At 49.2% G+C, this 27,661-nt stretch overlaps 1 protein-coding gene across 1 annotated transcript in view; it reads right to left on the minus strand.

The window, feature by feature from the left end:
- Positions 1-6,851: 6,851 nt before the first annotated feature.
- The window catches only part of LOC140418096 (uncharacterized), a 77,264-nt gene continuing 56,454 nt past the window's right edge, over positions 6,852-27,661 (minus strand). The window contains 2 exon segments of the mRNA XM_072501517.1: positions 6,852-6,924; positions 10,472-10,561. Of these exon segments, the coding sequence (XP_072357618.1) occupies positions 6,852-6,924; positions 10,472-10,561 (163 nt within the window).

The raw sequence follows: 27,661 nt of genomic DNA on the forward strand, positions 1-27,661 counted from the left end.
TCAAAATTTATTTTAAAAAGGGGACATGTCATAATATCCACTCATGTATATAATGAGATGCAGACAGGCAGTGATTGACACACAAAGAACAAAGAACAAAGGACAAAGAAAAGTACATAACAGGAATAGGCCCTTCGGCCCTCCAAGCCCGTGCCGACCATGCTGCCCATCTAAACTTAAATCGTCTACACTTCCTGGGTCCGTATCCTTCTATTCCCAAGTTATTCATGTATTTGTCAAGATGCCCCTTAAATGTCACTATCGGCCCTGCTTCCACCACCTCCTCCGGCAGCGAGTTCCAGGCACCCACTACCCTCTGTGTAAAAAACCTGCCTCGTACATATCCTCTAAACATTGCCCCTCGCACCTTAAACTTATGCCCCCTAGTAATTGACCCCTCTACCTTGGGGAAAAGCCACTGACTATCCACTCTGTCTATGCCCCTCAGAATTTTGTAGACCTCCATCAGGTCGCCCCCTCAACCTCCGTCGTTCCAATGAGAACAAACCGAGTTTATTCAACTGCTCCTCATAGCTAATGTCTTCCATACCATCCAACATCCTGGTAAAGCTCTTCTGCACCCTCTCTAAAGCCTCCACGTCCTTCTGGTAGTGTGGCGACCAGAATTGAACACTATACTCCAAGTGTGGCCTAACTAAGATTCTATACAGCTGCAACATGACTTGCCAATTCTTATACTCACTGCCCCGGCCAATGAAGGCAAGCATGCCGTATGCCTTCTTGATTACCTTCTCCACCTGTGTTGCCCCTTTCAGTGACCTGTGGACCTGTACACCTAGATCTCTCTGACTTTCAATACTCTTGAGGGTTCTACCATTCACTGTATATTTCTTATCTGCATTAGACCTTCCAAAATGCATTCCTCACATTTGTCCGGATAAAACTCCATCTGCCATCTCTCCGCCCAAGTCTCCAAACGATCGAAATCCTGCTGTATCCTCTGACAGTCCTCATTGCTATTCGCAATTCCACCAACCGCAAACTTATTAATCAGACCAGTTACATTTTCCTCCAAATCATTTATATATACTACAAACAGCAATGATCCCAGCACTGATCCCTGCGGAACACCACTAGTCACAGCCCTCCAATTAGAAAAGCACTCTTCCATTGCTACTCTCTGCTTTCTATGATCTAGCCAGTTCTGTATCCACCTTGCCAGCTCACCCCTGATCCCGTGTGAAATCACAGGATAACCAATGAACACACATGACACAGAACAACCAATCACCAGACATGACACCACAACTATAAAGCCCACAGGGCATTAAGACTCTCTCTCTCTCACAGGACACAGCTACTGAGATAGTTAGAGTGCACAAGCCAGTGAGCACCATCTCCATGTGGTAGAGAGCTAATCTGGTCAAGCCAGTAGGAGGTTCTCAGTTAGATTAATCGAGGAACAACCCACAGCAGATTATGTACAGCAATCAACAAGTTCAATAAAACAGTGTTGGACCATCTCCTGTGTCGGAAGTCTGTTTCTAGTTTCACTGCATCCAGTTGCAGTCAACGTTGAACCAACTCACTTAACACATCAACTGGGTCACCGGGCGCAAACTGCCGAATCAGCTCATGCCGAGAAAGGCCATGCCCCTGCTTTTCTTGAGTGCGGTGTACTTTTGCGTCCTGGGAAACCATGCTAAGGTGGGTGCGAAGTCTCCGGCCCATTAGGAGTTCTGCGGGAGCTACCCCAGTCACCGCATGTGGAGTGGTCCTGTATGAAAACCAAAAACGAACCAGTCTCGTGTCCATAGACTCGGAAGACTGCTTCTTCATGCCCCGTTTGAATGTCTGCACTGCGCGCTCCGCCAACCCATCGGAAGCTGGGTGGTATGGAGCAGTGTGGATATGGCGTATCCCATTCATCTTCATGAACCATACAAACTCCTCACTTATGAACAGAGTGCCGTTGTCCGTGACCAATACCTCGGAAAGGTCATGCGTACTGAAAGACAAATGCATCTTCTTGATTGTTGCGCAGGACGTTGTGCCTTCCATCTTATGCACCTCTAACCATTTAGAGAGGGCATTGATTAATAGAAGGAACTTGGATCCTTGAAAAGGTCCGGTGAAATCCTCATGCAAGCACGCCCAAAGCCGCCCTGGCCATTCCCAGTGATGTAGGGGCGCGGCTGGCGGAAGCTTCTGATGCTCCTGGCAAATCGAGCAGTTTTGGGCCACCTTCTCAATGTCAGTGTCGAGGCCTGGCCACCAGACATAACTCCGGGCCAACATTTTCATTTTGGTCACAGCCGGATGCCCATTGTGCAAGTCCTTTAGTATCAGCTCCTGTCCTTTTCCCGGGACAATCACACGTGTCCCCCACAAGAGGATACCGTCTTCCACGCTAAATTCTGACAGCTTGGAGGAAAATGCCCGCAACTTGCCTGGGAGCTGTCTGTGTTGCCCACCATACAGGACTAGGTGCCGAACATTTGACAGGACTGGCTCCGTCTGGGTCCACTCACGGATCTGTGATGCCGTGACAGGCAAGGAGTCCATAAAATGTAGGGTTGCAACCACCTCACCGGTCGTGGGGCCGGTCGACAAAGGGAATCGGCTCAGTGCATCGGCATTCGCTATCTGGGTCCCTGGTCTATGCTCCAGAGAATACTCATAGGTATCGAGCAACAAAGCCTAGCGCTGGATCCGTGCGGAAGCAATGGGAGGTATTGACTTATCCTCTTGGAAAAGTCCCAGCAGAGGCTTATGATCAGTCACGATAGTGAAGTGGCGGCTATACACATACTGGTGGAAGCGTTTCACTGCAAAGACCACTGCCAGGCCCTCCTTCTCGAACTGCACGTACTTCTTTTCCGCTGCAGTCAACGTGCAAGAGGCGAAAGCTATCGGCCGCTCGGCCCCGTTCTCCCATCGTGTGGGACAGGACGGCCCCAATACCATACGGGGATGCATCACACGTGATGAGCAAAGGCTTTCCAGGATCATAGTGGGTTAGTAACCCAGACGACGACAATTGCTGGTTTACCTTCCGGAAAGTGGTTTCTTGCGGCTGTCCCCAAACCCAAGTGTGATTCTTCTTTAGCAGAAGGTGCAACAAAGCCAGCGTAGTTGCCAGATTGGGGAGGAACTTCCTGTAATAGTTTAGGAGGCCGAGAAAAGAACAAAGGTGCGAAGTGTCAGTCATGGCGGGGCTTGTTGAATTGCGCGCACCTTCTCTGCAACGGGGTGCAAACTGTTGCGGTCTGCCAGATAAGCTAGGTAGACTACTTCCTTCGCCTGAAAGACGCACTTTGTATGACGTAAACGGACTCCAGTCTCTGAAAAGCGTCTAAGGACAGCTTCCAAATTTTCCAAATGTTCCTGCTCCGCATTCCTGTCAGCAAAACACCGCCTAAGTAGACAGTGACACGCGGTAAACCTCCCAAGATGCCCTCCATGACGCGTTGAAAGATAGCGCAGGCAGAGGATACCACAAAGGGCAATCGTGTATATTCATACAGGCCCCGGTGTGTATTAATAGTTACATATGGCCGGGAGGCAGGGTCCAGCTCCAACTATAGGTAGGCGTGACTCATATCTAATTTCGTGAACGAGAGTCCGCCTGCAAGCTTCGCGTAGAGATCTTCTATGCAGGGCATTGGATATCGGTCGAGCCGAGAAGCCATATTCACTGTAAATTTATTGTCGCTGCACAAGCGAACTGTGGCATCTGGCTTCATTATAGGTACAATTGGTGCTGCCCAGTCAGCGAAACGGACAGGCCTGATAATACCCAAGGACTCCAAATGAGTGAGCTCCCCTTCTACCTTCTTGAGCAAGGCGCAAGGCACCGGGCTCGCCTGGAAATAGCACGGCACAGTGGGCTCCTTGTTCGACTTGGATACGGGCTATGGCCCCTTTTATTTTCCCCAAACTGGGCTGGAATACATCTGGGTACAATCCTAGTACCTCCGTCAACCCTCCAGAACCTATTTGGAGGTTCTGCTGCCACTGCAGCCGCAAATGGCGCAACCAATCCCGACCCAACAGGCTGGGCCCATGGCCACGCACCACGATAAGTGGGAAACGCCCCACCTGGTGACCATAAACAACAGAGGTCATCGTAGTTCCTGCAATGTCTAATGGTTCTCCCGTGTAGGTGGCCAACCTGGCCTGTGAGTCAGTTAATGTAAGGGTCTGTATACCCTGCTTGATGCGGTTGAATGTCCTCTGGGCGATCACGGAGACCGCTGCGCCAGTGTCCAACTCCATCTCAAGCGGGTGGCCATTGACCCGTACTGTCACCTTAATGGGGGCCACACGGGGAGCTGCCACACAATGCAGCTGCAGGCAGTTATCCTCCGTCTCCACGCTCCTGGGATGGCCCCAGTTTCTGTCAGAACGACGGTACCTCTGCGACGGGGTCGGCATCCACAAGTCCTACACTGACATGGCTCCTCATCCATCGGTTCTGGAGAAGGCTGCCTTCGGGGAGGAACGTCCGGCAGCCACTGGAGTCAATCTGGACGCCGCCCCGCCCAAGGTACCGCAGGGGTGCGGGGAGACTCTTTTGGACCGAAGGGGTTGCGCCCCAAGGCGTGCACCTCCATTCCTGTAGCTCCTGCACGCCCCGTTCTGCGCTCTTTCGGGACAATACTATTTGAATGGCCTGTTGAAATGTCAATGTTGGCTTGGTTAACACTTTCTCTGGGTGGCCACGTTGTTAATACCGCAAACCAAACGGTCGATTAACATTTCTGACAAGGTCTCACCATAGTCACAGTACTCCACAAGCCTGCGTAGCCTGGATAGAAACTCTGCAAGGGATTCTCCTGGGATCCTCTCAGCGGTAACGCTGGACTATCGTTGATGGGGTTGGGTTGAAGTGTTGCCCCACTAAGGTCACATGTTCATCAAACGTCTTGGTGTCCGGCACAGCTGGGTACGTAAGGCTCCTAATCACCCCAAACGTGTGCATGTTGCAGGTGGTGAGCAAAATGACCACCTGGTGCTCATTTTCGGTGATGTTGTTTGCCCGGAAATAGTAACGCATCCATTGTGCATACTGGTTCTAACTTTCCAGCGCAGCATCAAAGACATCCAAACGTCCATGGTGTAACAGAAAAAAAACTTCCAACCTATATCCAACAAAAATCCAGGGAGGTGGCTTCAGCAGTGTAGACAGCTATCCACTTTAACCCTCATCGCCAGTTTTGTGAGGGCCACGAAGAATTGGGGAAGCTCATAGTCCCTAAGGATTGTGGGATTGCCATTAGTCCCCAACCAGTGGTAAGCAGGCAGGTTATAACAGGCAGAGAGATGGCAGATGGAGCTTAATCTGGACAAATGTGAGGTAATGCATTTTGGAAGGTCTAATACAGGTGTGAATTATACACTAAATGGCTGAACCCTCAACAGTTTTGACAGGCAGAGGCATCTGCATGTACAAGTCCACAGGTCACTGCAAGTGGCAACGCTGGTGGAGAAGGTAGACAAGATGGCATATGGCATGCTTCTCTTCATCGGCCGGGGCATTGAGTATAAAAGCCTTAGTTAGACCACACTTGGAATATAGTGTTCAATTCTGGTCACCACACTATCAGAAGGATGTGGAGTATTTGGAGAGGGTACAGAAGAGGTTTTCCAGGATGTTGCCTAGTTTGGTGGGCATTAGCTATGAGAAGAGGTTGGATAAACTTGATTTGTTGTCACTGGAACGACGGAAGTTGGGGGGCGACCTGATAGAAGTCTACAAAATTATGAGGAGCATAGACAGAGTGGATAGTCAGAAGCTTTTTCCCAGGGTGGAAGAGTCAATTACTAGTGGATATAGGTTTAAGGTGCGAGAGGCAAAGTTCAGAGGAGATGTGCGAGGGATGTTTTTTACACAGAGGGTAGTGGGTGCCTGGAACTCACTGCCTGAGGAGGTGTTGGAAGCAGGTACGATACTACCGGTTTAGGGTCGTCTTGACAAATACGTGAATAGGATGGGATTAGAGGAATACGGACCCTGGAAGTGTAGAAGATTTTAGGTTAGACAGGCAGCATGGTCAGTGCAGGCTTGGAGGGCCGAGGTCCTGTTCCTGTGCTGCGCTTTTCTTTGTTCTTTGTTCTTAAGTTCTTTAATGATCCTCATGGCAATCACTCCCACCTCATGCTTCAAGCTCATTAACAAGATGAAATCTTCAGTTTTAGCTGAACTGGCAATTCGGCATCAGATCTCACCATGGCCGCATCAGAGGCGCTTTCATGCTGAAGGTATCTGGGGGAAAATGGTCCTCTTACTTCAATATTGCTGAGAAAGGTGTTTGCTATTTGTCTTGCACAAACATGATGACAAGCGTAAGAATGTCTGATTTCAAAGGATGCAACAATTAATACTACATCACCGAGCCATGATGTTGACATCAGAAATTTGGTCCTGAGTGCAAGACCAAACCAGTGACATTTTTCAGCAGTGCTCGAGTTCTGGGCTGCAAAGCGACTATGTGTGTACACCTTTGCTTGCTATCCTACTTCCTCCTCATACAGCTCTCACTTTCACTCCCGTCAGTCCAAAGGATATGGAATTAAATTTTTTTTGAGGAAAACTGGCTCAGCCAATCTTTGCCAGATTTGGTCGGGCCACATAAACTCGACCAAGTCCTGTTTTCACCGACTAAAACTGCTCACCATTCCAGAATGGCCCTGAAATACAATGATAACCCCTGGCCTCTTTTCTCTGCTATAAGTAATATTCTGCAATAATAATTCCAGTGAATGTCAAGAGATAATGATTAGATTCTCTCTTCTTGAAGATGGTCATTGCCTAGCACTGCTGTGGCGTGAATGTTACTTGCCACTTGTCAGTCCAAGGAACAGTGCCATAGCTGCCTGGGGGTGCTTTAATGCTGACTCGAGATACTTGAAGCTGAAGTATTCCATTTCCCTGCACTGATAGCTTTCACACTGATGTGACTAAGATTGAAAGGAAGAAAAATTATCAAATCAGAAACAGTGCTGTTGTTTTGAACTTGTTTTATCCTCAGAATGAAGGCTCGTGTTTTCTTTATTTGAAGTCTTGATGTTCTGTATTTAATGTGATTTTCACAATCTATCATTCTGCACTTTGAAGGCGGACGTTTTCAAACAGCTGACATTTTCCCCGGGACTTATATCTTCCTAATGCTGGGCCATTCTCTATCAGATATATTTTTGAGCGTATTAATCAGTTTGAGAGCTCCGACCAGTTATTTTTCTCATGTTTCTGAAGTCCACCGATTCTCTCCAGCCCCCATTTTCATTGAGTAGCTGATATCCATGCATCATCATTCTCATCTTGGGTTACAAACACAAAGCCAAATCCATAGAATCTATAGAATCCCTACAGTGCAGAAGGAAACCATTCAGCCCATCGTGTCTGTACCCCCCCACTGAAAGAGCACCCTACCTGGGCTCACTCCCCCACCCCCATTACTCTACTTAACCTGCACATCTTTGGATACTGAGGGACAATTTTAGCGTGGCAAATCCACCTTTTAAGCATCACATCCCACAAACTGTTGGGTTATAATGCAATATTCTTACTGGTGTGCATTCCCTGGATCAGAAGGAGGCCATGCCTCCAAGAGAAAGGGAAAGAAAACTTGCATTTATATAGAACCTTCTACAACCTCAGGACATCCTACTGTAGCCAATGAGAAACAGAACCTTTTCTTTCAGTTGGACACTTTACAGCCTTAGTTTAACAATTGCCCTCTCTTCATTCAGATCTGTGTCACACAACTGGAATAGACACATTTCAACGCATTGTCCCTTTAAAGGAATTCCACCAAGGATTTTACTTACTCAGTTCAGACACATTTAATAGAAATAAAAATAGTCTGAAAGAGGCTTCTTTGTCCTAAATTATTCATCTTTTGGCAGATTTATCCTTCTGTTATTTATGAAGTACATGCCAATAAACTTCCTTTTCTTGCTCCCTCAATTCACTCAAATGACTACAAAAATAATCATCTTTATTTTTTTAATATAAATTTAGAGTATCCAATTCTTTTTTTCCAATTAAGGGACAATTTAACGTTGCCATGAACCTACCCTGCACATTCTTGGGTTGTGCAAACAGGGGGAGAATGTGCAAACTCCTCACGGACAGTGACCCAGAGCCAGGATCGAACCTGGGACCTCGGCGCCATGAGGCAGCAATGCTAACCACTGCGTCACCGTGCTACCCGAAAATAATAATCTTTATTAGTGTCACAAGTAGGCTTACATTAATACTGCAATGAAGTTACTATGAAAAGCCCCTAGTCGCCACACTCCGGTGCCTGTTCAGGTAACAGAGGGAGAATTCTGAATGTCCAATTCACCAAACAAGCACATTTTTCGGGACTTGTGGGAGGAAACCAGAGCACCCGGAGGAAACCCCCACAGGCACAGGGAAAACGTGCAGACTCCGCACAGACAGTGACCCAAGTCGGGTATCGAACCCGGGATCCTGGCGCTGTGAAGCAACAGTGCTAACCACTGTGCTACCATGCTGCCTTAATTGGATAGCCAAAAGTTTTGTTCTTCGGGGAAACTGAGAATTAATTTGGCCTATCTTCAGATTTATAGATCAAAATGGTCAAAAGGGCAAATGGAATTCTCTGGTCTTTATATGTTGAGGACTAGTATACAAGGAGTTGGTTATCACAGTTGATTGGGTGGCTTGAGTATGACGCCAATTGTGGAGGTTCAATCGCTGTCGTAGGCCCTGGAGTAATATCTTGCCTCTTGGTTGTGCTCCTCAGGTTATATATAACTAATCATCTCTCTGACTCTCTCCCTCTGAATGGTCACGTTAGACGTGATGACACGGTTACAAAAGAGGTCACGTGACAGAAGTTATCCCCAGCAGAGTGGGCAGAGCACAAGTATTGAAGTAGATGCAGAGCTGGTGAATAAATTACCCTTTGTTGAAAGTCCCTGTTATCAGTGATTCAGGGAACTCACAACTTTTACACGGAATATCGCTATTTACCAGAATACAAGGGGTGGAAGTTATTATAAGCCCTGGTTAGACAGCACCCGGAGGTAAGGGTATATTGGCCTTGGAGGGGGTGCAGTGTAGATTTACCACAATGATACCTGCCTCCAAGGGTCAAATTACAAAGAGAATTTACAAGAGTATTTTGATCAAAGTTTTATAGCATTGTGGTCATATTACTAAACCCAGAGGCCTGGGGTGGGATTCTCTAATAATGGGGCTATGTCACCACGCCAGCGTGAAAACCATCGCCAACCACTCCGGCGTCAACGATTCACGGAAGTGAGGAATTCTCTCCTTCCTAGGGGGCATGGTGCCCACGCGAGTTCGCGCATGCGCGGAACGGCGGCGTATTTCCACGCATGCGCGCTACGGCCGGCGTATTTCCACGTATGCGCAGAGTAAAATAGGCTCCCACGGAACCAGCCCGCCGATCGGTAGGCCCCAATCGCGGGCCAGGCCACCGTGGGGGCCTCCCCCCGGTGTCAGATCCCCCGCCCCCCTCTCCAGGAAGGCCCCCGTATACTCACCTTCCAGATCCCGCCCTGCGGGACCTGAGTAACCCATGCCGGCGGGACTCGGGCAAACTCGTCGGCTACTCAACCCATCGGGGCCCGGAGAATCGCCGGGGGGCCGCTGTTAACAGCCCCCGACCGACGCAGCGGGAATCCCGCGGGCGCCCGAGAATCGGCGCCGGAGAAAGGGGAAGCCGCCGTCGGGGCGGCAGGGCACGATTCTCGCGTCCCCCCGGGGATTCTCCAACCCGGCGCCGGGTCGGAGAATCCCCGGTCCTGGTTTAATGCTCCAGAGATATTCATTCAAATACATCACAGCAGCTGGGGGAATTTAAATTCATAGAATCTCTACTGTGCAGAAGGAGATGATTCAGCCCATCAAGCCCGCACAGACCCTCTGAAGGAGCATCCTAATATAGGCCTACTCCCTTGCCCTATGCCTGTAACCTCCCGAACCTTGGAAAGTAAGGGGCAAGTTAGTATGGACAATCCAACTAACCGGCTCATCTTTGGACACTAAAAGGCAATTTAGCATGGCAAATCCACCTAACCTGCACAACTTTGGACTGTGGGAGGAAACCGGAGCACCGGGAGGAAGCCCACGCAGACATGGGGAGAACGTGCAAACTCCACAGACAGTCACCCAAGGTCAGAGTCGAAACCAGTCACTGGTGCAGTGAGGCAGCAGTGCTAACCACTGTGCCACCGTGCCACCCATCTCTTAATCCTGGTGCCTTGACGAGCAATGGCTCCACTTGGAATAAATGGTTGCTCCGAACTTGAACCCTGCAATCTCTGGTATGGGGAACATTGGAGTTTTGCTCGGACACAGCCAGAAGGTGCTGAGCTGAGTTGTGTGTAAATTCAGTTAATTAATTAAATCAGGAATAAATAGATTGCCTTGAACACCAAATGATTGGATTGTTATAATAAATTATCTGGTTCATTATGCCTTTTGGGAAAGGAAATCTGCTGTTCTTACCCAGTCTGGCCTACAGGTGTCTCCAGATCCTCAGCAATCCGTGTACTCTTAACTCTGAAAAGCCCCAACAAGCCCCTCAGTTGTACCAAACTACCACAGAAAAGTCAAATAAGAATAAAACAGGATCAACCACCTGGCATCAACCTAGGCACATAAAGAAAAGAAGCGTAGAAACTCTGCCCACCCCGCAAAGTCCCCACTCATACTTGGGGAGTTGCCCAGGAGTCCTCAACATTGACTCCAGGTGCCGTGAGATTTCACAGTGGTTGAGGAGCTGGAATGGACCTGAATTGTTCTTGGTTACACCATACTATTGCGCACCTGCGTGGGATTACTTCAGAGGATCTTGGTAATGAATAAATCCTTGTCGCCTCAGCTGATTTCCACATAACTTCCCTGGAATCCAGAAGGGATATCCTTGAAGTGGTTCCTCTGCCCTCCTGTGGGCCGTGTCAAAGCTTCGAATAGAGCGTTTGTTTCGGAACTGTCATGTCAGGCATGCAGACGATGTGGCCCGGCCAGTGGAGCAGTGTCAATGCTTCGATGCTGGGGATGTTGCACTGAGCGAGAACACTGACATTGGTGCACCTATCCTGCCAATGGATTCGCAGAATGTTGCAGAGGTAGCGCTGGTGGTACTTCTCCAGGGTCTTGAGGTGCCTGCTGTACATAGCCCATGACTCTGATTCTGGGATTGTGACCCAGTGACAATGAAGAAATGGCGATTTTATTCCAAGTCAGTATGTGTCTTGGAACATAGGAACATTGCAGCAAGAGTAGGACATTCGGCCCATCGAGCCCACTCCGTCATTCCCTTTGATCATGGCTGACCATCTACCTCAATGGCTTTCCCGCATTACCTCCATAACACTTGATGTCATTGGTATCCAGAAATCTATCACTTTCTGTCTCAAATGTGCTAGATTTCGTCTCCACAGCCCTCTGGGATAGAGAATTCCAAAGATTCACCACTCTCTGAGTGGAGAAATTCCTTCTCATCTGTTTCAAATTATTCTGAGATTATGTCCCCTGGTTTTAGACTCAATAGCCATGGGAAACATTTTATCTACATCCACCCTGCCGTGTCTCATAAGAATGTTGTAAGTTTAAATTAGGTCGCCCCTCATTCTTTGAAACTGTAGGGAATACAAACGCAGTTTCCTCAATTTCTCCTCATAAAACAATCCTGCCTTTCCAGTGATCCGTCTGGTGAACCTCCGTTGCACTCTCTCTATGGCAAATATATCCTTCCTTAGATCAGGAGACCAAAACTGTACCCAATACTCCAGGAGAGGTCTGAGCAAAGTTCTACACTACTGTTGCAAGGAATCCTTGTTCTTGTACTCAAATCCCCTTCTAATGAAGGCTGACAAATCATTGGCCTTCCAAGTTGCTCGCTGCACCTGCCTGCAGGCCTGGAGGGGAACTTGCAGGTGGTGGTGCTCCCACACAATTGTTGCCCTTGTCCTTCTCGGTGAAAGAGGTCAAGAGCAGGTGGAAAAAGGGCCCCGGAGGCAGTAACCACCACCTAGAAGACTGAGAGAGAGGGCAGCATGGTGGCGCAGTGGTTAGTGCTGCTGCCTCATGGCGACGAGGTCCCAGGTTCGCTTCCAGCTCTGGGTCACTGCCTGTGTGGAGTTTGCACATTCTCCCCGTGTTTGCGTGGGTTTCGCCCCCACAACCCAAAGATGTGCAGGGTAGGTGAATTGGCCACGCTAAATTGCTCCTTAATTGGAAAAAATGAATTGGGTACTCTAAATTTATAAAAAAGAAATAAGAGTGAGAGAGGAGAGAGCAGCATGAAGGCCATTGACAGCGTGAGAGGAGAAATGGGGCCATTATTCCATACATTGGGCACCTACTGTCAACCAGAGGGGCGATGTGGTTCAACACCATCTTCAATATGCCAGCGCAGTCTTCGGCCATCTTGCGAACAGGATTGAAGTTGCATCACATGGGCTGCAGTGGCTGACGAAGGTTCACATCCGATGAATGAATTGAGATAAGTGCATCAATAGATTTTGCTGATAGATCAGCTTGTTCAGAAATTAAATTGGTTTGTTTTGTGGTTAAATCAGCTATTTATTATTCAACCCAAATGTCAGTTCATGTTTTTTTTAAAGTTTCTTATACTCTGGACTTTCCTTGTTCCTGAATGCTGTAGATTCTATGTCGTCTTTAATCCCTTATCCCTTCTGATCTTTACTGTAAAAGGCATTTATTCGACACTGCAGTCCATTCAGCAATTGGCATTCCTCCCTCGCACCCATCCCTGCTGGGAGGAAAAGCTTGGTTGGCACATCAATCTGTCTGAAGTGTGTTTTCACATAACAAAGAACAAAGAACAAAGAAATGTACAGCACAGGAACAGGCCCTTCGGCCCTCCAAGCCCGTGCCGACCATGCTGCCCGACTAAACTACAATCTTCTACACTTCCTGGGTCGGTATCCCTCTATTCCCATCCTATTCATGTATTTGTCAAGATGCCCCTTAAATGTCACTATCGTCCCTGCTTCCACCACCTCCTCCGGTAGCGAGTTCCAGGCACCCACTACCCTCTGCGTAAAAAACTTGCCTCGTACATCTACCCTAAACCTTGCCCCTCTCACCTTAAACCTATGCCCCCTAGTAATTGACCCCTCTACCCCGGGGAAAAGCCTCTGACTATCCACTCTGTCTATGCCCCTCAGAATTTTGTAGACCTCTATCAGGTCGCCCCTCAACCTCCTTCGTCCCAGTGAGAACAAACTGAGTTTATTCAACCGCTCATCATAGCTAATGCCCTCCATACCAGGCAACATTCTGGTAAATCTCTTCTGCACCCTCTCTAAAGCCTCCACATCCTTCTGGTAGTGTGGCGACCAGAATTGAACACTATACTCCAAGTGTGGCCTAACTAAGGTTCTATACAGCTGCAACATGACTTGCCAATTCTTATACTCAATGCCCCGGCCAATGAAGGCAAGCATGCTGTATGCCTTCTTGACTACCTTCTCCACCTGTGTTGCCCCTTTCAGTGACCTGTGGACCTGTACTCCTAGATCTCCTTGACTTTCAATACTCTTGAGGGTTCTACCATTCACTGTATATTCCCTACCTGCATTAGACCTTCCAAAATGCATTACCTCACGTTTGTCTGGATTAAACTCCATCTGCCATCTCTCCGCCCAAGTCTCCAAACGATCTAAATCCTGCTGTGTCCTCTGACAGTCCTCATCGCTATCCGCAATTCCACCAACCTTTGTGTCGTCTGCAAACTTACTAATCAGACCAGTTACATTTTCCTCCAAATCATTTATATATACTACAAACAGCAAAGGTCCCAGCACTGATCCCTGTGGAACACCACTGGCCACAGCCCTCCAATTAGAAAAGTATCCTTCCATTGCTACTCTCTGCCTTCTATGACCTAGCCAGTTCTGTATCCACCTTGCCAGCTCACCCCTGATCCTGTGTGACTTCACCTTTTGTACTAGTCTACCATGAGGGACCTTGTCAAAGGCCTTACTAAAGTCCATATAAACAACACCCACTGCCCTATCTGCATCAATCATCTTAGTGACCTCCTCGAAAAACTCGATCAAGTTAGTGAGGCACGACCTCCCCTTCACAAAACCATGCTGCCTCTCACTATACGTCCATTTGCTTCCAAATGGGAGTAGATCCTGTCTCGAAGAATTCTCTCCAGTAATTTCCCGACCACTGAAGTAAGGCTCACCGGCCTGTAGTTCCCTGGATTATCCTTGCTACCCTTCTTAAACAGAGGAACAACATTGGCTATTCTCCAGTCCTCCGGGACATCACCTGAAGACAGTGAGGATCCAAAGATTTCTCTCAAGGCCTCAGCAATTTCCTCTCCAGCCTCCTTCAGTATTCTGGGGTAGATCCCATCAGGCCCTGGGGACTTATCTACCTTAATATTTTTTAAGACACCCAACACCTCGTCTTTTTGGATCTCACTGTGACCCAGGCTATCTACACACCCTTCTCCAGACTCAACATCTACCAATTTCTTCTCTTTGGTGAATACTGATGCAAAGTATTCATTTAGTACCTCGCCCATTTCCTCTGGCTCCACACATAGATTCCCTTGCCTATCCTTCAGTGGGCCAACCCTTTCCCTGGCTACCCTCTTGCCTTTTATGTATGTGTAAAAAGCCTTGGGATTTTCCTTAACCCTATTTGCCAGTGACTTTTTGTGACCCCTTCTAGCCCTCCTGACTCCTTGCTTAAGTTCCTTCCTACTTTCCTTATATTCCACACAGGCTTCGTCTGTTCCCAGCCTTTTAGCCCTGACAAATGCCTCCTTTTTCTTTTTGACGAGGCCTACAATATCTCTCGTTATCCAAGGTTCCCGAAAATTGTATTTATCCTTCTTCCTCACAGGAACATGCCGGTCCTGAATTCCTTTCAACTGACACTTGAAAGCCTCCCACATGTCAGATGTTGAGTTGCCCTCAAACATCCGCCCCCAATCTATGTTCTTCAGTTCTGCCTAATAATGTTATTATTAGCCTTCCCCCAATTTAGCACATTCATCCTAGGACCACTCTTATCCTTGTCCACCAGCACTTTAAAACTTACTGAATTGTGGTCACTGTTCCCGAAATGCTCCCCTACTGAAACATCTACCACTTGGCCAGGCTCATTCCCCAATAACAGGTCCAGTACTGCCCCTTCCCTATTTGGACTGTCTACATATTGTTTTAAGAAGCCCTCCTGGATGCTCCTTACAAACTCCGTCCCGTCTAAGCCCCTGGCACTAAGTGAGTCCCAGTCAATATTGGGGAAGTTGAAGTCTCCCATCACCACAACCCTGTTGTTTTTACTCTTTTCCAAAATCTGTCTACCTATTTGCTCCTCTATCTCCCGTTGGCTGTTGGGAGGCCTGTAGTAAACCCCCAACATTGTGACTGCACCCTTCTTATTCCTGATCTCTACCCATATAGCCTCACTGCCCTCTGAGGTGTCCTCCCGCAGTACAGCTGTGATATTCTCCCTAACCAGTAGAGCAACTCTGCCACCCCTTTTACATCCCCCTCTATCCTGCCTGAAACATCTAAATCCTGGAACGTTTAGCTGCCAATCCTGCCCTTCCCTCAACCAGGTCTCTGTAATGGCAACAACATCATAGTTCCAAGTACTAATCCAAGCTCTAAGTTCATCTGCCTCACCCGTAATACTTCTTGCATTAAAACATATGCACTTCAGGCCACCAGACCCGCTGTGTTCAGCAACTTCTCCCTGTCTGCTCTGCCTCAGAGCCCCACTGTCCCTATTCCCTAGTTCTCCCTCAATGCTCTCACCTTCTGACCTACTGCTCCCGTGCCCTCCCCCCTGCCATACTAGTTTAAACCCTCGCGTGTGACACTAGCAAACCTCGCAGCCAGGATATTTATGCCTCTCCAGTTTAGATGCAACCCGTCCTTCTTATATAGGTCACACCTGCCCCGGAAGAGCTCCCAGTGGTCCAGATAACGGAAACCCTCCCTCCTACACCAGCAGTTTAGCCACGTGTTTAGCTGCTCTATCTTCCTATTTCTAGCCTCACTGGCACGTGGCACAGGGAGTAATCCTGAGATTACAACCCTAGAGGTCCTGTCTTTTAACTTTCTGCCTAGCTCCCTGAACTCCTGCTGCAGGACCTCATGCCGCTTCTGCCTATGTCGTTAGTACCAATATGTACAACGACCTCTGCCTGTTTGCCCTCCCCCTTCAGGATGCCCTCTACCCGTTCGGAGACATCCTGGACCCTGGCACCAGGGAGGCAACATACCATCCTGGAGTCTCTTTCACGTCCACAGAAGCACCTATCTGTGCCCCTGACTATAGAGTCCCCTGTTACTATTGCTCTTCTGCGCTTTGACCCTCCCTTCTGAACATCAGAGCCAGCCGTGGTGCCACTGCTCTGGCTGCTGCTGTTGTTTTCCCCTGATAGGCTATCCCCCCCGACAGTATCCAAAGGGGTATAACAAACCGACTCTCGCTCAATATAATAGTTGCCGTCTCTCAAAACTGGCACAACCTTGCGACTGAGTCCATGCCAGCGTTCGGATTTCGGGTTGGGTGCTTCAGTTTGGTTTGGCTCAAGGCTCACTTGGACCACTCGGAGCTCAGGGGAAAGACAGTTGTGCAAATGCGATATCCAGACGGCGGTACCATTGCGCCAATGCCACACCTGGCTGAACAAGCCGCCATATTATTTTACTCAACCAATAATCCATGGAATCCCTACATTGCAGAAGGAGGCAATTCGGCCCGTCGAGTCTGCACTGACCCTCTGAAAGAGCACCCTACCTAGGCCCACTCCCCCGACCTATCTCCATAACTCCACCTAACCTGCACATCTTTGGACTGTGGGAGGAAACTGGAGCACCAGTAGGAAGCAGATAAGGGGACAAACTCCACACATACAGCCACACAAGGCCGGAATTGAACCCGGGTCCCTGGCGCTGTGAGGCAGCAGTGCTAACCACTGCGCCACCGTGCCTTCCTAAAATTCTTGAGTGACAGCCCAAACAGAATTTAGTTATTTTTTTAACATCATCTGTTTTCAGACAGTTGGATTTGAGACATTATACCTGAATCATTCTATTGAATGCCAGCTAGATTATTCTCTTATTTACTCTATCTATCCTTTGTGTCATGTGAGAGTACCTTGAAGAAATAGGTGTTTATAAATGGGTGTGTATATAAATATCTGTCGTGAGAGTACCTTTAAGAAATGGGTGTTTATTACTGCAATGATGTCAGAGAGGGGGTGGAGCTGGGCTGTCTGTCAGCTTTTTACTTTCGTTTTAGGCTTTTTGCTGCAGGGTGTGTTTTAGTTTCATTTTCAGAGCACTCACAGCCAGATCTATTAGAGCCTCTCTCTGTAATCTAAAGACTGTAAATTGATCCTGGTGATTTAAAATTAATAACAGTAGTGACTTTAACCTGATGTGCTTCTGGTAAAAGGTGTTTTAAGTTGTATGGATGTTAAAAGGAAAGCTTAAAGGATTACTTAGTGTTGTAGTCTTTGGGGGTTGTATTTGAATTAATGGTTGCTAAGATGTTCACTGTATGTTTTAGAAAGGTTCACTTGAGTTCATAGAATAAGCATTGTTTTGCTTTAAAAAATACTTTTCGATTTCTGCTCTACCACACCTGTAGAGTGGGCCGTGTGCTCCCCACAATCTATTAAAAGTTGTGGGTCAGGTGAACTCCATGATACACTTTGGGGTTCTCTAAACCCTAGCCCATAACATTTGTCTATTTATGCTATACCTGCCTATCCTTATAAAAACCAGGCAGGCTGTAGAGCAGGCTGGAAATTTCTTATTCAGTGTCCCCTTCTGGCAAAGACCATTTTCATCTTCAAGGCGCATTAGAGAAAACAAGATTTGATTGGACCATTTGTATCCATGGCGATTGCATATATCTTTCGTGAAAGGTTGGAGCATATGTTGATTGGGAATATTAAGGCTGGAATAAACTCTGATCCATGTTTCTGTGAGCAATGTTGTGTGAGAGCCTAGTCAGAGCAGGCCAGCTATCCTTTGTGGGTGCCTAGGGAGTTTGCCAGTGAACCAGCTGCTCAGTCACCATGGCCAAGCCAGCTTCTGATGTCCAAAAGCTTTCTCCTCATGCTGTCTACTTGCTGCTCTCCCTTGCTGCTTTGCCTCTTTCCCACCAGCTTGTACAGCGAGCTGCAAATATATCATGGCTTTGCTTTTCACCTGGAGGCCATTTCAAGTCCAGCAATCATCAGCATTGCCACAGATGCATTAAGATTAATGCAGCTTCTTGCAGTCGCCTTAAGACATTTCAACGGTGTCAGCCAAACCTATCCTACAGTCAGAAGGCCTTGGACTGAAGACCCAGTTCCAGAGATCTGAGCACCTAATCCAGGCTGACACTCCATTGCCATAATGCAGGAGTGCTTCATTGTCAATAATGCTGTGCTTCTAATGAAACGTTAAACCAATCTTCAGTCTGTCCTTTCAGTTGGATGTGCAAGAACGCATGGCACTATTTCAAAGAAGGGCAGGAGAGTTACCCCCGGTGTCCAGGTTAATACTTACAACTCAACCAAAGTCACTGATGCAGATTACCTTGTCATTATCTCAATGTTGTTCTGTGTGATCTTGCTGCATTCAAAATTGGCCACTGTGTCTCCCACATTACAACAATGATTGCATTTCTTGACCGTAAAGTGATTTGGCATCTTGTGATAGGTGCTATGCTTTTACTCCCAATCCATTTGGTAGCATCGGTTTCTGCCTCCCTTTGTTTAATAACCTGATGTATCAGTGTCGCGCTCTCTCTCGCTTCTTCATACTGCATTACAGCAACACTTCTCAACTGCTGCCACCCACCACAGAGAACAGCCAATTGGTTGTACATACTCCATCGTCACTGGATCAAAAACTATGGAATTTCCTGACCTGTGTAAGAGCTCCAACTTCTAATGGAGTAAAATGTAACAGCATCTTCTCAAGGTGATGAGGAATGGGCAGCAAGCTGGGGCTTTGTTAGGGTTCCCACACTCGGAGAACAAATAAAAGATTCAATATTGAGCTATTCTCACTTGTCCAAGTCAGGGTCTGTGTGTGCTCAACATACACACCAAATGAGAATGAATCTTAACTGACGTCTGAAGTACCTATGCAAAGCACTGATATATCTGAATTTCAGGGCAATTAGGAATGAGAAGTCTAGGCTTGCCTTGACAGCGAGACTAAATATGAAGACATTTTTGAAAAGAATGAAGCAGTTTTCTCTCTGCACCGTCATCAGCACCGAGGATTTCCAAAATCCAGTAGTGCCTGGATGAGGTGCAGAGACCATCATCTCCCTGCAGACGGCCCATATGTAAATCCTTAGCTTCAAAAAGGCTTTTCCACTCTGCTGCTGTGATAGTGCTTGAGCCAAACTCCATTGAGCCTCCGAGTCTGAGTGAGGCTCTGCAGAGAGTGCTGAGTTGGGGAGTATTACGTGTTATAGTTTCATGGTCACTGGGAATCCTGTCAACCTCCCCGGAATGTAACGGCTGTATCAGCTCCTCCAGAGGCATTCCTCTTAACCTTCCCTCCAATGGGTTTCAGATTTGTTTTTAAACATGAAAAGAGTGACCCCGGGGATGTTTCTCAAGGTCTGCCTCATGACATACTCCAGTGGAAATAGAAGATTAAATCAATTTTGTTCATTTACATTTGAGGAGAAATTTAATTTTTTCCCTTTAGTGCCTTTTAACATACCAGATGAATCTGTTTTATTTATGGAAAGCTCAGGAGAATCTGGCTGGAAGGAGATAAAAATGAAATGCAAACGCTGAGGCAAAGTAATGCTGAATATTTCAGCACTGACCTGCTTTCAGGAAGCTATGTTGCTGCACGATTAAAAATTAAATTGTGATCTTAGGAGCACTGTTTCATCAAAGATTGTGTTACCATGGTGATAAGCAGCCTAACAGGAGCTCTTGATTGGCTAGTAATTGTGCCCAGTGACTGGCAGGGTCATAGCTCAGGGAGGTATCCCAGTCTGTACATTTGGCAGACGTCAGTCTGGGGCTGGGCTCTTTACCTCCCCGGACGAGGAAGAAGGCTGCTGCCATGCTTGTTTTGGCCTTGATATATTTTGGCCTGTTGGAAGTAAAGTCACCATAGTCCCAGGTGACCAAAGGCTTTTCTTCCTCTTTTGATAGAGAGAGCTGTCTGGTGGTGATTTAACCTGAGGGTCATCACCTCTCAGGCGAGGGGTAAGGTTCAGAAGGCAGGGCCTTCATGAATAATCTCAGCCGGCATGGGAATGGAACCCGCGCTGCTGGCCTCGCTCTGCATCACAAACCAGCTGTCCAGCTAACTGAGCTAAACCGGTTGGAAAATGAATGTTCAAACATCAGGGAAGAACGGGAGGTTGGGTCTGACCCTGTGATGCCCCCATGGTAGAATTGCCTGTCATCACAAGCTCGACCTTCCAGCATGAAAGATGTCTACATGGATAATGTATGAGAGGACATCAGATATTGATGGCACTGTGCTCCAGTCATCGGATCAGTTCCTGAAGGAGGGGAGAGGATCAGAGAAAATTAACCAGAAAGAATAAACAAGGTCGACAGTGTTTCAATGTTCAAATAGATACTGAAACCTATTTATTTTGGTGGGGGAATCCAGAATGAAAATTGCTTATTGTCACAAGTAGGCTTCAAATGAAGTTACTGTGAAAAGCCCCTAGTTGCCACATTCTGGCACCTGTTCTGGGTGGCTGGTACGGGAATTGAACTGGGCTGGCCTGCCTTGGTCTGCTTTAAAAGCCAGCGATTTAGCCCAGTGTGCTAAACCAGCCCTTGTGGGGTTGTCCTCAAATTAGAACTAGACATTTTGGAGTGAAATCATGAAGCCCTTTTTCACACAAGGTAGAGGAAATTTGAAACACGCATTTCAAGGGGCTGAGCACACTGGCGGTCAAATAATAATAATAATCACTTATTGTCACAAGTAGGCTTCAATGAAGTTAATGTGAAAAGCCCCTAGTCGCCACATTTTGGCACTTGTTCGGGGAGGCCGGTAAGGGAATTGAACCCACGTCACTGGCCTTGTTCTGCATTACATAATGAGCTTGAGCAAGAAGATGGCGTGAAGATACAGGTGTGCCATGGTCTGATGGACTCATGGAGCAGTATGCCTGATCCTTAGGGTAAATTTAATGGTGATGCTGGTCCCACTGGCAGACCTGGAAGTACTGTCCAGGGTGGATGTGGTCAACTCAATGCAATCACATGACAACTGGCCAATTATTGTGGCATGTGAGTGAGACATCCAGGAGCCCTCATCATAGGCCTGAGAGATGTCAGCCGAGGATTGATGTCAGTTGTTGATTGTCGAGAGACTCACAACACCAGGGAAAGGACAAGCTGTTCTGCTTGAAAGTGCTGACTGTCGATGAGGAGGAGGTTCTGGCTTGTTCAGAGAGCAGCACAACTGTTGATGAAGTGTTCACAATGATAGATGATGAGAATGAGGGGCCCTCAGCTCAGACCCCACCTTGGCACAGAAATGAAACACACAGCAGACATGGAGGAAGGAATAACTGGGAAAGACCTTTCCCCAATTGTTTGTGTTCTCCCATCGAAGTTTGCAGTTGCTGTGTTGACAGAGACCCTGCAGTCCACATCGGAGGAAGAGGACTCCTAAGCCTTAGAGGAGGTGGTGGCGTCGTGATATAGTCACTGGAGTGGTGATCCAGGGTCATCTGGAATTAAAAGTCTAATGATGATCAGGAAACCAGTGTCGACTGTCCTAAAAAAACAGCTAGTTCATGAATGTCCTCACCTGGTCTGGCCTGAAGGGGGGGGGGGGGGGGGTTCAGCGATGATGCCTCTTAAAACTGAATAGTTAGCATGCCACTAGAGTAGTTTTACATAAGTTACTTTATTAAGGATTGAGATGAATTATAGGACTGAGTAATCATTATTAACCATTAAACATGTATTTTTAGCACATAGCAGTAGTAAGTAATCGAATGGGATTTCGGATAGCTAACTTGTCCGGAAGGACATCACTTCTGATATCTTTGGCGGGATTCTCCGACCCACCCGTCGGGTCGGAGAATCGCCAGGGGGTGGCGTGAATCCCGCCCCGCCGCTACGACGCCGGCTGCCGAATTCTCCGGCGCCAGTTTTCGGACGGGGCGGGGACCATTGGCAACAGCCCCCCCGGCAATTCTCCGGGCTCCGATGGGCCGAGCGGCCGCCCGTTTTCGGCCAGTCCCGCAGACGTGGATTAGACATGGTCCATACCGGCGGGACCTGGCTTGGATGGCGGTCAGCGGGGTCCTCGGGAGGGTGGGGGGGGGGTGGAGGGATCCAGCCCTGGGGACGCCCCCTCGGTGGCCTGGCCCGCGATTGGGGCCCACCGATCTGCTGACGGGCTTGTGCCATGGGGGCACTCTTTCCCTCCGCGCGGGCCTCTTTAAGGCTTTGCCATGGCCAGCGCGGAGAAGAAACCCCCTGCGCATGCGCAGGAAACACGGCAGCGGGTCTACGCATGTGCCAGAACACGCTGGCAGTCCTGCGCATGCGCCAACACGCGGAGGCCCTTCGGCGCCGGTTGGCAAACCTCACCCCGGATTGCAAACCCGACACTACCAGACGGTACAGCGCCTACGACAGGACCTTCATCAGGTCTGAGGTCCAGCAGCTGCTGCGGGAAGGTATCATCAAGGCCAAGTGGTAGTGGGCCCCTGGAGAGCCCAAGTGGTAGTGGTGAACACGGGCAGAAAAACAGGATGGTCGTTGACTACAGTCAGACCATCAATCGGTACATGCAGCTCGACGCATACCCCCTCCCAAATATGTCTGATGAGGTCAATCAGATTGCACAGTACCGGGACAGTGGACCTGAAATCTGCCTACCACCAGCTCCCCATTCGCAAGGCGGACCGCCCGTACACCACGTTTGAAGCGGACGGCCATTTCCATTTCCATTTCCTTAGGGTTCCCTTCGGCGTCACTAATGGGGTCTCGGTCTTCCAAAGGGAGATGGACCGAATGGCTGACCGGTACGGACTGCGGGCCACTTTCCCGTACCTGGATAACGTCACCATCTGCGGCCACGACCAGCAGGACCACGACGCTATCCTTTCCAAATTTCTCCACACCGCCAAACTCCTCAACGTAACCTACAACAAGAAATGTGTGTTCAGCATGAACCGATTAGCCATCCTCGGCTATGTAGTTCAGAACGGAGTTCTGGGGCCCGACCCCGATCGCAGGCGCCCCCTCATGGATCGCCCCATTCCCCACTGTCCTCAAACGATGCCTGTTTTTTTTTCGTACTACTCCCAGTGGGTCCCTAACTATGTGGACAAGGCCCGCCCACTCATCCACTCCACCGGTTTCCCACTGACGGCTGAGGCTCAGCAGGTCTTCAACTGTATCAAGGCCGACATCGCCAAGGCCGCAATGCACGCGGTCGACGAGACCCTCCCCTTCCAAGTCGAGAGCGATGCATCAGACGTCGCTCTGGCCGCCACCCTCAACTAGGCAGGCAGTCCCGTGGCATTCTTTTCCCGCACCCTCCATGCCTCTGAAATTTGGCACTCCTCGTTGAAGCTGTGCGGCATTGGAGGCATTACCTGGCCGGCAGGAGATTCACTCTCCTCACAGACCAATGGTCGGTTGCCTTCATGTTTAACAACACACAGCGGGGTAAGATCAAAAATGATAAGATCTTGCGGTGGAGGATCGAGCTCTCCACCTTTAATTACGAGATTTTGTATCGCCCCGGTAAGCTCAACGAGCCCCGCGATGCCCTGTCCCGAGGTACATGTGCCAGCGCACAAGTGGACCGACTCTGGACCCTGCGCGACGATCTCTGTCACCCGCTTTTATCACTTCATTAAGGCCCGCAATCTGCCCTACTCCATCGAGGAAGTCAGGGCTATCACCAGAGACTGCCAGGTCTGCGCAGAGTGTAAACCGCATGTGGTAAACCACTGTTGCACCTCTATTCGGTGATGTATGGTAGGACCTGTACTATAGGTATGTTGGCAGTCCCTGCCTGCTGGCTCTGCCCAGTAGGCGGAGTATAAATATGCGTGTCCTCCATGCTGCAGCCATTTCACCAGCTGTTGTGGCAGGACACACATCTTAGAGCAATAAAGCCTCAGTTGTACGCAACTCAAGTCTTTGATCGTGCATCACCGCACTTCTACCGGCCAGACCGTGCGTGCCTGGTGAAGGCCTCCCGTCCCTTTGAATGCCTCAGTATGGACTTCAAAGGATCCCTCCCCTCCACCGACCGCAACACGTATTTTCTCAATGTGGTCGACGAATATTCCAGATTCCCCTTCGCCATCCCATGTCCCGATATGACGTCTGCCACCGTCATCAAAGCCCTCAACACCATCTTCGCTCTGTTCGGTTTCTCCGCCTACGTCCACAGCGACCGGGAAATCCTCATTTATGAGCGATGAGCTGCGCCAGTACCAGCTCAACAGGGGCATTGCCTTGAGCAGGAGGACCAGCTACAATCCCCGGGTAAACGGGCAGGTGGAGTGGGAGAATGGGACGGTCTGGAAGGCCGTCAAGCTGGCCCTAAGGTCTAGAAACCTCCCGGCCTCCCCGACGCACTTCACTCCATTCGGTCGCTCCTGTGCATGGCAACTAACGAAACCCCCCCTGAATGTCTCTTTGCCTTCCCAAGGATGTCCACCTCCGGGGTTTCGCTCCCAACGTGGCTGGCAGCTCCAGGACCCATTCTCCTCCGCAAGTACACAAGGCGAACCCGTTGGTTGAGAGGGTACAGCTACTCCACGCAAACCTGCAGTACGCCTACGTAGCGTACCCCGATGGCCGCCAAGACACAGTCTCCCTCAGGGACCTGGCACCAGCTGGGTCCCCACACACCGCCCCCTCTGCCTCGGCGCCACCCTCCCTTCCCCCAGCGCACCCCACCACAGCCCCCGCTCCAGGATAATCCGACCTCCCCTTGGTCCCACCCGGGGATAAAGAGGATGTCGACATGCTCCCGGAGTCACCGACGACCTAGCCAACGCCTGACTCGCCACCAGCACTGCGGTTCTCAATAACGGATCAAGGTGCCCGACCGTCTAAATTTGTAACCTTCTCTAAAACTTTAATGACAACCTGTATGTAAATAGTTTTCCACAACCCTCACTGGACTCATTTTTAACAGGGGGTGAATGTGGTAGTCACCACTGTTGTATTATATTGTATATATGGGTATTAGATAAGGCCCCTGTACTACAGGTACGGGGGTAGATCCCTGCCTGCTGGCTCCGCCCAGTAGGCGGAGTATAAATATGTGTGCTCTCCGAACTGCAGCCATTTCAGAAGCAGCTGTAGGAGGCCACACATCTCTGTGTAATAAAGCCTCAATTACTCTCTACTCTAGCCTCGTCGTAATTGATAGTGCATCACCCTGTAACTTCCTTGTGCACTAATGCACAGAGTAAGGACTTACTCACTCTTGCTGATCTCAAGAGGTAATTCAGCTGGGCAGAACAGCGGAGCAGTGGCTAGCACTGCTGTCTCACGGCGTCGACAACCCAGGTTCGATCCCAGCCCTGGGTCACTGTCCGTGTGGAGTTTGCACATGCTCCCCGTGTCTGAGTGGGTTTTGCCCCCACAACCCAAAGATGTGCAGGGTAGGTGGATTGACCACACTAGATTGCCACTAATTGGAAAAAATGAATTGGGTACTCTAAATTTATTTATAAAAGTGGTAATTCCACGTCCTCTTGCATTACCTGAAATTTCGACACCTGACATCCAAGCTGCTGACCTCCAAGGCCACCTCCCCACTGGTAGGTCAGGTTGTAGTGGGAGGTCTCCAGTTTCTGTCAGCTAGGATAAGGATCACACGCCTCATGGGAAGAACGTGGGGGAGCTTACGGAGGTAAACATGAAAACACAGGCCAGTTCAGGCCCTTCTTCCCTGCCTCTCCCCCTGTTCCCTTGTGTCGGCTATCGCTGGAGGAAAGCATGCTTGAACGAAGCAGCTGCTCGATTTTAATAACTTAACATCATGTGCATGATCAGACTTAATACCATCTGTGTTCACTGGCAATTATCAACTCAAAGGCTTTGCAGAATTTAACACGCTTTACAGAATAATAATGTTCACCTCAAACAATGCCTGATCATCTTTCTCAAAAAAAACCACTTCCTTCTGTTTTACCTTTACAGATTCGCAGGCACACTTAACACTGCCCAGTGCCAGCTGGTCCTTTCAATGACCTCATTCCAGGTGACAGAGGTTCCTCACAGTGAATTACAACTGCCGGACATCTTGCCCTCTGATGCACGATCAATTGCACAAAGACTAAAGTTGGGTACAACTGTGGCTTTATTACAGTCAGATGCATGGCCTCCTGCTGCAGCTGGCGAAATGGCAGGGCACTGGAGGTCATGCATATTTATACAGTTCTCCGTGGGCGGAGCCAGCCAGCAGGAGCTACCGGCGAACCTGTAGTGCAGGTCCTACCTTACATCTCCTATTACAGTGGTTCACCACATTCACCCCCTGTAAAAATGAGTCTGGATGGGGTGACGTGAAACTATATACAATTAGTGCAATAATGTACAGTGGTAGGGAAAGAAAAGTCCATGTTGACGGTCCGGCGCCCGTCAAAGGTTCAGCCGGTCCGGTGCTTTGGTGCTTCGATGGGATCGGCGTAACAGGGCAGCGAAGTCGGTGATGGCGGTGGTGGAGGTGGCACCGATGGCGGTGGTGGTGGTGCTGATGCTGGCCAGTCATCGGGGAACTCCGGGAGCATGCAGAAGTCCTCTTCGTCCTCTTGTGCGGGAAAGAGGAGGGGGGTGGTGGTCTGGTGGGGTCAATATTGGCGGCGCGGTGGGAGGTGGGGGGGCGCATTGGTGGGGGGGTGTGTTGGGGTGGAACCTGACGGTGCCAGTTCCCTGAGTGAGACAGTATCTTGGCGGCCGTCGGGGAACTCAAGGTAGGCATATTGAGGGTTGGCTTGGAGCAGGGGAACCCTGTCCACCAAGGGGTCCGCCTTGTGGAGTCGGACGTGCCTACGGAGAAGGACCGGTCCTGGAGCAGCGAGCCAAGTCGGGAGCAACACCCAGGATGTGGATTTCCTGGGGAAGGTAAAAACATGTTCATGGGGTGTGCTATTAGTGGCAGTGCACAATAGTGACCGGATGGAGTGCAGAGCGTCAGGGAGGACCTCCTGCCAGCGAGAGGCAGGGAGGTTCCTGGACCGTAGGGCCAGCTGGACAGCCCTCCAAACCGTCCCATTCTCCCGTTCTACTTGCCCGTTTCTCCGTGGGTTGTAGCTGGTCGTCCTGCTGGAGGCGATACCCCTGCTGAGCAGGAACTGACGCATCCCCTGTCACTAGGCGGGGAAACCGAACAGAGCGAAGTTGGTGCTGAGGGCCTTAATGACGGTGGCAGACGTCATATCGGGGCATGGGATGGCGAAGGGAAATCTGGAGTACTCATCGACCAAACTGAGAATGTATGTATTACGGTCGGTGGAGGGGAGGGGCCCTTTGAAATCCACACTGAGGGGTTCAAAGGGGTGGAAAGCCTTCACCAGGCGCGCACGGTCTGGCCGGTAGAAGTGTGGTTTGCACTCCGCACAGACCTGGCACTCCCTGGTGACTGTACTTACTTCCTCGACAGAGTAGGGAAGATTGCGAGCTTTGACCAGATGGTATAA

The sequence above is a fragment of the Scyliorhinus torazame genome, chromosome 5, assembly GCF_047496885.1.
Source record: "Scyliorhinus torazame isolate Kashiwa2021f chromosome 5, sScyTor2.1, whole genome shotgun sequence".
NCBI classification, from domain to species: Eukaryota; Metazoa; Chordata; class Chondrichthyes; order Carcharhiniformes; family Scyliorhinidae; genus Scyliorhinus; species Scyliorhinus torazame.